Source organism: Chenopodium quinoa, unplaced genomic scaffold, assembly GCF_001683475.1.
Source record: "Chenopodium quinoa cultivar QQ74 unplaced genomic scaffold, ASM168347v1, whole genome shotgun sequence".
NCBI classification, from domain to species: Eukaryota; Viridiplantae; Streptophyta; class Magnoliopsida; order Caryophyllales; family Amaranthaceae; genus Chenopodium; species Chenopodium quinoa.
This window is the reverse complement of record NW_018742287.1, coordinates 1,289,466-1,300,328: the sequence shown is the minus strand read 5'-3', so window position 1 is coordinate 1,300,328 and position 10,863 is coordinate 1,289,466. Positions and strand designations below refer to the sequence as shown.

Below are 10,863 nucleotides of genomic sequence, written 5' to 3'. Positions count from 1 at the left end.
GAACCCTATCTTCTTCAGCAGTCCAAAACCGCTTGTTTCTCACCCTTCCACCTCCACTAGCACTACTTTCATCCATCCTACTATAACATTTGATCCATAATAACATGCAAACATAACATTTCACATATAAAAATGAAATTAACCAAGAACATATTCAATACAAAGTATCTAAAAGAAAGTAATATTGAGTACAAATACAACATCCATAACTTAATAATAACATAATCAGTAAATTGAAATAAACATACAAGTCTCAAGTTCAAATATAACAAATAAACTTTAACAAAAAAAAAAATAGTATCACAAAGTAAGTCTACTGTTTCTAGCCCTCTAATCATTGAACATGGTTTGGGCCATTGTATTTCGAAAATTAGTCTAAGGATCAGTTACATCAATGGAGGTTATATACTCAACATCATCATCATCACTATCACTGTCATCACCATCACTGTCACTACTTTCCTCATACAAGTCATCATCATCAAATTCTGAAAGCATGTATCTTTTTACCAAGTTATGTAATAAGGCACATGCAAGCACAATTCGACCATGTGTTTGTAAACTAAACCAAGAAGGACTTCTAAGAATTCCCCATCTTCCCTTGAGTAACCCAAAGCATCTCTCAATCACATTTCTAGCTTTTGCATGCCTTAAGTTGAAATATTCTTCGGCGGTTAATGGTTGTCTGGCCCCCCTATTCCACTCTTTAAGATGATAAAGGTGCCCTCTATATGGTGCAAGAAATCCCTCTCCATTAGTATATCCTCCATCACATAAATAATAACAACCTTGACAAATATAACAAAAAACAATTACATCTCTTTCTAAGTCAATCTTACATAAATTATACTACGTTAATCAAATTACCTTTAGGAACTTTCAAACCATTAGGCCTAGAAATAGCATCTCGAAGAATACGACCATCATGTGCCGATCCCTCCCAACCAAGTAAAACATATGTAAATTCCATTTCAGGTGAGCATACTCCTAACACATTCATAGCAAGGGTTCCTTTTCTAGTACGATATTTGGGTCGATCTTCACAAGGAACATTAACTAGAATCATTGTACCATCAAGAGCACCTAAGCAATTCTACAAAACAAACAATATCACTTTAAATTATCTAATAATTTCTAACTTTTTGTTTTTTTTTTCAAATTAAAGTGTTGGTTTTATTTTATTTTACCTTGAAATATTTCCACCTTTCATTGTCGCAATCCACTTGTATTGGAGTTGGTTTCTTAAGAAGAACAACATGTAATTTTAAGATTGCTAACAAACAAGCATGAAATTGTCTACTAATAGTTTCACCACTTCTATAAAATTGTGCACCCATCATTCTATTTTTCTTATGGTGAGCTAATGTGTATAAGAAGCCCGCAAAAATCTCTTCCAAACATGTGTTTCTTGTTTCATATAATCCACTAATATCTCTAACCATCTTTAAAATTACACCGAATGTGTATCGATTTATACGAAGATAGTTCCTACACAAAGTGTCACTTTCTCTAATCATTCTATTCAAGTTGTGTAATCTCATTTTTCTTCTTGTGTGTTTATCTAACTTAAGACGTTGAGAATTTTATATTGTATTTCTTATCGAGTACACCAACAAATGTAGTAACACAACACAATTAATCATAGTAATTATGAAACGAAGGTGGTCCCAATTTCTTTTCCTTTTCAAAGAAGTACCAATACAAGCCATTTTCTATACAAAAGAACATCAACAACACCATATCATTGAAAAGTTTACATATTAATACAAAACAAAAGAAAAGAAAACAAACTAACCTCTACTAATATATCATCAATGATGAACCAAACAAACTAACCTCTACTAATACAAAAGAAAAGCAGCTATTCAAGACCATATAATCATACACAAATCATAGCACCCACACAAAACGGGACCATATAATCATTCACAAATCGATACACCATTAGTCACACCAACACACATCACTACACCACACTTGCCCAACAAAACATACGAATTCAACACACAACACTACAACATACATCACACGAATTCAGATCTGAAAAATTCAGTAGAGTATGTAAATCCCGAACCCTAACGGAATACGAAGAAAAATTCAAGGGTTGTTTATTAAAAAAAAAAAAGAAAAATAGAAAACACGAAGAACCCTAACGGAATACGAATTCAGAAGTAAAAAGTTCAACAAAAAATACGAATTCAACAAAATAAATCCCAAATGGAATACAAATTCATAAAGTACAAGTAGAACAAATACGAATTCAACCAAAAAAGGGCAAATTCAAGAACACAAAAGAGAGAAATCAGATGCGTGAGAAATCAGAAACCAGACATACCTTCACGGTGGTCGTCGTCGGAGGTTGCGTAAGAGTTTTCGGTGGCCAGAGAAACAACGGCGGCGGTGGCTAGCTCGAAGCTTTAGGTTAGGGTTGAGTCTGAAGCCAGATGCGTGGGAGGGAATGAGGAGGAATGAGAAAGAAAGAGAATGGAAAAGGTAGTGGGTGGGGAATGAGTCTAGGAGACTTTTGGGTAAACCTAAAAATAAAAAGGGGGAATGGGAATATCAAAAAAGGGAAAACAAACAGCAACAAAGGTAATCATTCCCATTCTCTTTACCCATTACATCGAACCAAACGGCCCCTAATACCCTTATTATTAATAGATTGCCTAATTCACCCTTGCTTGTGGTTGTTCCTTTTACTTGTGCAGGTGGTTTTGGTTTAGCATGTGTGTGTGACTACAAGCTAAAATAACATTTCTTAGTGTGAGATCTTTCATTCTTTTCATTTGACTATAGCTATTTAGAGTTTGACCATGACTACTTTTTCCCTAATTTCGTTGTACTTCGATTTTCTATTGTACTGTTTGTTTTGGTGAAGTCGTTGATTTCGAGTTCCTAAGCCTTGTATGTTGTGTGTGTATATATATATATGTCAACTATATGCGATATTTGTGGTTCCTTTTGGTGTTTCGTGTGGTGAAGGTCTCTGTCTTTGTAAGTGTTACTTGATTTAATTGCATTTATTTATTGAATATTAGTTTTAATTTTTTTTGCACAAGAAAAGGTTTACTTGTGCATTTAGCTTTGGTAGTGTTTAATGGAAGTCACGTACAATATATTTGTTTTGTTTGATTTCCATTTATTATTAGCTGCTAATTAAGATTGTAGTCTTTGTATTAGACATGTTGTTAACGCATTCCAATTTGGGTATTTCATTTTGTTGGTACTTAATTTGTTTTATGTGAGTTTATCAAATCCTGAAAAATGTATGTTCTCCAAATTTGGTTAAGGTGTTATTGGGGTTTCCCTGATTTGATTCTGCTGTCGTGTTATTGTGTGTGTTGACTTCAGCTGTTGTTGAGGCATATTGTGTACTGGCGGTGATTGCAGTTGGGTTGTTGTTCAGAATTTAATTCACTCTGGCTTGGTAATTCGTTTTCCTTTTATCTTTCACTTAATTTCTTCCTGGTTTGTTAGCTGTAAATTATATTGTTCTACTGTATTACTTATTATATTGGATTTCCTTGTATGTGAGGAGTGATGGTTTTTGTTGAGATGGAGGGTCGTAGTTGTAGGCTGTTAAGTGATGGTAACAGACTTGAGCTTAAGTTTGTGATGGGAGGGAGGTTCATAATTGTATGCTATCATGTAATGGTAACAACCTTGCATTCAGGTTTGTGGCGGGAAGGAGGTTCATTCGATTATTTATTGTTGTTTACTTTTGGTAAAAGAAGTGATCATTGATAGAGGGATAGTGTGATGTGGTTGATGCCTTTGTTGTGGGTTTTTTTTTTGTGGGGGGGGGGGTTGCTATAAACTTCTTCCTATACTGTCAAATTGCAATCAAAGGTACAGTTGCTGTCGTAGGTTAATTGAGGTTTATGTTTGGGTGCTGGTGTATGTGTTTGTGTTTTTCTTTGGAGAAGGGTTAGCTCTTGTCTGTCTTGATATAACTAAGTTTTAGATGTAATGATTCGCGTACAGGTCATGGCTGCATGTCTGAACATGGTATTCATTCCTTTTGAGCCTCTTTTGCAAAAGATCACTGCATGGTTGCAGTTCCCAGCACCAGTGTATGGATATGTAGATAGTGCTAGGAATAATGTGTGGGTACGAGTTATTCTTCCTAATAGTAAATCCCGCCTCTTGTTTTTCGGTGGAGATGCTAGTATGGTTGAGGAATCTCGTGAAAGAGCAGCTCAAAAGGCTGTGAAGAAATTAATGTATGTGTTTGGTGTTAGGGTAGCTGATTTTACATCTGACCAGGTTAGGTTGCATGAGTTGTGTATGAAGTTGTTTAGAAACAAATGTGTTGAATTGCTGAAAGAGAAAAAGGGGTCACCTAAAACAACTGAAGGAGAAAGTTCAAGACATCACTTGGCTGCTAATAATGCACATATTTCGATTGATTATGCAGAGGTTTTAGTTGTAGTTGTAAGAAAGACTGGAGCTTTAGTAACAACTATACAGATGACTTTGGTAGAAGGGCATGGATTTGTTTCCTGGGTGATGATCACTTGTCCTCGTAGTAGTAATAGGATGGAATGTATCTTCAGTGAATTCTGCTCTACAGCAGTTATTGCTGAACAAATAGTTGCGAAGAAGGCCGTTTTTTTATCTTGCTGTCGATATAATTTGGAAATAGTTGATGTTAATTATGGGGCTACAACGAACCAAGATGAGTAGGGAATGTTACTTGATAAGGGAAAGGTATCAATTCTGAAGGGGCATGTTGCGCGGTTGGAGTAGAGTTCTAACCAACTTCAACTCATGCATTGTATGGGTAATTGTAACACCCTAGAAATTTCTTTCCTTTAAAATACCTATTTTTCCCCTTTTTAAAAAAAATACGAAGTAGGAAAATCTAAAACATTATCGCCACCGTGAAAACGGCTAAGGCAAATATCAAAGACACACACAGCGGAAGACTATCTTAAAAAACAAAACCATTTAAAAACAAGTCAACTCAAAAGTCAAACCAAATGAAAGTAAAACCAAACTAAGTCAACCTACAACTTGGAACCATTGTAGGCCCTTAAAACCAAACAATACCGAAAACTTTTGCGTTAGTCTCATGAGCATAATAAAATAAATAATATTCAAAGCAAATAAAACACATCATATTCCTATGAGAACTAAGCATGATTCGCTCTTCACTCAAGCCCTTCATGAAAAATGCTTCACCACCTGAAAAGCTTCCCTCTACTTGTCCCCACTACTCGCCATTAGAAATGGGTCGTCGTAGGGCCAAGGTAAAGACAAGGCCAAACAAACATACAAACACACAATCAACAATGCTGAGTACATAAGCGTAATAAAACGCAATAACATGCTTTCATCCTATCAACACACAATTTACCGAGTTGCACCTGTAAATAAGCATACAAGACACTCAACACTTAACTAGACAAATACTAATGTTCATTTAATTTTGATTACACATCGAACGGGTTTCCAACCAAATCCCTACCTCAAATAAATTGAGGTAAATTACATCGGGAGCTAACCGGGTAGGCAAATGTCATATGAAGTGACTGGACGTCCTGTGCATAATATAAATGGAAAGGAAAATACAGCGTCCTGTACTCCTAGTAGAAGTTATGGTCAAATATAAAGTCACATAACTCCCCCCCCCCCATATGTTCATACTCAAGGTATATACGTTCCAAGAGTTTTGGTGTGTAATCTCTTTCACTTTACGTTGCTTACATATTATTAGACTTGGTGATGACTCTCAAACCATAGCACAATCAAACATTAAAATTCATTCAAGCAATCAAACATACCAATTTATTGAATAGTTAGTGACCACATAAATTAATGTTGAATCCTTTTTAAACTACCTCGGTGTTAAATAACACCTTAAGTGCATAAAGCACCTCAAATCCTATCCCTCGGTGTTAGAAACACCTTAAGTGCACTTAAGCACCGCAATATAATTAATTCCTGCGTACTAAGACACTTAAATAGCTCCTTACTCATGCTTATAGCATCAATAAAAATTATATGAACCATAATAAAATTCCCTTTGCATATTCCAAACCAAATTAAACATTTAGTTTAATTACACATGCTCTCTAACATGCCAACAATAAAAGTGTGGTTCATAATCAACATACCAATACAAATAATTCCAATCACCAATTCACCACAAATAATTCATACATCACAAATCATTCACCAACATCAATCCAATCAACAAATTCCAACCATCGCCTATCATGATACTACTTGGAACTAATTTAAACAAAGCCTAGCATGCTTCTACATATTCAAGTAATTACCAAGTACGCGAACGTACCTTGAATATGATCTCAAAATCGCCACGACTAAATAAAGTCACTCACCTGAAAGTCTCCTACAAACCAAAATTGCAAAGTACTAATACCTCTTCCACACAAATTTCCAGCAATACATACACTCTTTAAATCACTCATAAACCCTCTAAAATAAGCTGAAATTTTATTTAAAACCCTTACTTTTATTCCCAATTAATTTGTAATTCAAAATCCTTTCAAGAAACATAATTATAGCTTATATATAAAAATTCTAGCATTATTAAAACTTATAAACTTGCTGTAATTTAGCTTAAAAACACTTATTTCAATAGTTTTAATCAACCACAATCAAATTCCATCAATAAACATTAATTTAAAAACCTAGGGTTTTCAATTTAAGGCTTTTTATATCAAAACCAAATCTGAAAATTTATATACAAAATACTTATCACCAAACATCCTAAAATCATCACAAAACCCAAATATAATAATTAGATTTAGGCTAGATTGAATTAAAATAAAAAAGAATAAATAATTTTTTTTTTTGTTCGGACGCCACAGCATCGACACCACAGCCGGCTGCTGCCGCGCCTGCTGGTGGCTGCGGCGGTGGTTCGGCGGCGTGTGGTGGTGGCCGGTGGTGTGTGTGGGTGGTGATTGAAACAAACATAAAATAAAGGGGAAGGGGAAAAATTAAGGGGAAAAGAAAATAAGAGGAGAGAGAGAGTTTACCTTTAGGTGCACTCCACCTTAGGCATATGATGGGTATTTATACCCCCTCTCAATATCCCTCATACTTAAAATTCCTTTACTACCCTTAATGATCCATTTCTTAGTCAAACTAGTATTTTGACTTTCCTTAAATACTCATTAACTTTAAAAATTATCTTTTTATAAAATAATATGTCCTAATATTTCCAAATCATAAAATAAAATATTCTCAAGATTATTAAATAATTAAAAATAAACTTTTAATTAAAATAATTCTTTTTAAATTAATGAAAACACCATAAATAATTCATTTTGAATTATTTAAATACTTTAAGAAATACTTACTTAAATTAAAATACGTATAAAAATATGGGATATCACAGTCATGAGGGCGCATTGATTCCAACTGGTGGAGTGATATGTTCATCTAATATAGTGATTTACCCCCATCCCTTGGTCATATTTAGGAGTATTTTTGGCTCTTTGGGCCACTTTTGTTACTAATATGCGTTTTTTAGTGTTCTCGTAGTCTTGGTATTATTTTATAGGAAATTGCGGATTTGGAGCATTTTCCTGGACTTATTGGAGCCCCTACGAGCATTAGAGTAGGAGCGCGTTCATATGACCATTTTCCGTAGCCCAAGACCAGTTAGAGTTATCAAAATGGTGATTAAGGGCTCAGCGAAGAAGAAGAGTTCGAGGCGATGGACCGTTTTCAAGGCCCCAAAGAGAAAATCTGAATTGGGCCAAGTTTATGGCCCAATCGAAGATCCATGGTTTCCCAAAGAGCTCGCCCGACCGGGTAGGCCCTCGCCTTGAGGCGCGCCCGGCCGGGCGAGGTAGAAGGAAGAAAAGAACTCCTCGCCCTGAGGCGAGCCCGACCGGGCACGAGCGAAGAAGTATCCAACAAAAAGGCGCGCCCGACCAGGCACGTGTTTCTAAGAGGAGTTTCGACGATTTTAATTTGTTTTTAATTAGGATTTTTTAGCTTAAGTATAAATACGCTTTTGTTAAGCGGGATTGAGGTCATCTTTCATTAGTTAAATTCTCAGATTTTAGTTTTAAGCTTTTGGTTAATACTCTTGTTTTCTTTCTCTACACTTTTAGTTTATGCAATTCATTATTTCCGTTTATTTTGGTAACGATTTCTTCCCCTTTTATTTTCAGTAATTAATTGCTTTGATTAATTATGTCCTGTTTATTTGCTTTGCTTAGTTTAGATTTAAATATGTGTAAGTAGTTTTATTCCTAGGGTTGTGGAGATTCATAAATAATATGAAGGGGTAATTTACTATTGTTGATTGTCAATGCTTAGGTTGATTTCCTATTGATTGATTTAATGCTATGCAATTAGATTAGGCCTGGTTTAATTGTATGAGTTATGCAATATTGATTCGAGAGATGAGAATTGATGTTTAGGCTTGTTTCAATAGGCAGGTTAATTTATAAATGGTTAAGTTAAGATTCGAGAGATGCGATTAATGCCGGTAGATTACTTCTGTGATTGTAATACGTAGCGAAAGCCCTTTATGATCTGATTAATTGATGCATTGATAATTGATTGTTGTGTTTTACCCTGGAATATTATTTATTGGTAAACCTATACTCTAGGATTTGATTTATTGATTTCCTCCCTTATTTAATTTGTTTTAGTTTAATTACTCTCCTTAATTCAATTCCTAAAAAAATAATTTGGCTACTTGATAATCTAGATTATATTAATTATTTAGGAATAGAAAGACTTGTTTCCCTGTGGATTCGACCCTACTTCCCTATCTATTTTAGTTAGTGGTTTTAGTAATTACTTTTGATTAGGTGATACGACTTTATCCTGTCATGGAGTACCACATATCCCTATCAATGATGTTCTTCCTGCTGGTCCTTGTAAGCGCAAAAAGTTGTTGCAATTAGCTCATGAGAAGGAGGTGGAGATAGGGGCATCAGACCAGCCAGTGATTGATTTGACATGATTAAAGAATGTACTTAGGAATCCTAAGTCTACATAGATAATCTGTAATAGTTGTAGGGAGTGCACTTGTTTCTATTGTCTATTTCTTTAAGTTCTAGAATGAGCACTGATCTGTTTTTGGGTTGTATTATATTATATACAAACAGTGTTGTATGGATTTGTTAACTGTATAGTTACCCCTTTTGTTGTAATGTTACTTTTGGTATGTAAAAATATGGATTATTATGGCCTGACTTCTAAATTGTGTTAGATATTGTTGAGAATTACTTTATTTAAATGTCTTTTAAAAAAAAAAAACAATATTGTTGTGCTTGTACTTCTGATTGCAAAGGATTATTGATAATATTAATGGTGGTCTTAGGATGTATTCTGATGTACCTAATTACATTGAATGGCTAATTCCCACAATCAAGGATAAGAGTTGAAATTATATGCTAAATATTGTTGAGAATTATTTAAATGTTTTAATTATTTCATGAGCATGTACGTTTGATTGCAATAGGGTTATTGGTAATATCAGTGGTAGTCTCAGGATGTAATTTATGTATCTAATTACATTGAATGGCTAATTCTCATAATCAAGGATAAAAGTTAAAATCAGTGTTCCTTTTTTTTCCCACCTTTTTTTTTGGATGAATGCAGATGGTCTACATACATATAGTATTTTGAAGTACTATCATATCTGTTACTATCTCTTGAATTTAACAAGTGAAGTTGCATATAAAGCTAATGGGTATTGCCTTTCTCTAGCTTATTGATTTAAGAATATATTATCGTTTTGTTTTTAACATAGACAATGTACGTGTATAATGTTGGTATGTTTATATATTTTGTATGATAGAATACCATTATGGACTTCCGCGTTTGTCACGTAAAAGTTGTAATAGGATAAACCAAGTTGCACAACGGTCTTCTTAGTTAGCATTGTAAGGTAATTTACAATTAGATTATTGTGCTAACTTACAAGGGGTTTATTATTTATTTCATTAGCTAAGTTTGAAGTTGGTTATAGTTCATCAGCTAGTAACAGTCAAGATGAAGGTGCTCATCGTCCTCAGACGCGAGTTTCAAGAAGAAGTCAATGTGTAGCTGGGTTGTCTCAAGTGCAAGTAGATAGGTATAGAGAGGCTTCATTCTTTTTTTTCTTTCTTTTTTTTCCTTTTTCTTAAAATAAGAGGAATTTTTTTTTTATATTATCTAGAAATATTTCTTTTCCCTTCTCTTGAATTGTGTTTTTATATATATGTGTGTTGTGATACCTATGTCTATTTGTGCAATATCCACATACCTCCTATGCCTCTACAGCGTTCTTCTGCATCAAAGCGCAAATCTCAAAGGTATATATTTACATTATGACAGAAAATCTTGATTATGCTATATTGTCATTTGTTTGTGACATGAATCATATATGTGTACTAGCCAAAATGTAGTGGAAAAAGTGATCAAGGCAAGAGAGACTAAGAAGAGTCGTTGCATTGAGAGTTTGGCTCAAAAACACACAAATAGGTTTATAAGTTAATTATTTAAGCTTTAGGTTATTTATGTGGTTAACATGTTAATTTAATTTCATATCTTTGTAGTGTACCCGGGGATAAAAAGAAAAAAAAAAACTCCAAACAAACAACTGCACAATATAAGTGTATATATATATATATATATATATATATATATATATATATATATATATATATATTTGGTATTAATTAGTGGATATGCTACTAATGTTTGTACCAGTTATACCTGCTGCTGTTATAGGGCAGCCAATACCAGTAGAGCCTTTGCAATTACCTTCTCCTGAACAGTGTACAAAGTGTGCAGCTAAAAAGTTTGCATTTGAGGCTTTGCATTTTTGTTGTGGTAATGGGGAGATTGAAATTGCAACTAATGAGTATCCTCCTGAACTTG

At 34.1% G+C, this 10,863-nt stretch overlaps 1 protein-coding gene across 1 annotated transcript; it reads right to left on the bottom strand.

The window, feature by feature from the left end:
* Positions 1-375: 375 nt before the first annotated feature.
* LOC110685674 (protein ANTAGONIST OF LIKE HETEROCHROMATIN PROTEIN 1-like) lies at positions 376-1,442 on the bottom strand. The gene is made up of 3 exons (XM_021862208.1): positions 1,188-1,442; positions 868-1,093; positions 376-788 (listed from the first exon to the last, which is right to left on the bottom strand). The coding sequence occupies exons 1-3, from the start codon at positions 1,440-1,442 to the stop codon at positions 376-378; spliced, it is 894 nt and encodes a 297-aa protein (XP_021717900.1).
* Between the last annotated feature and the right edge of the window lie 9,421 nt (positions 1,443-10,863).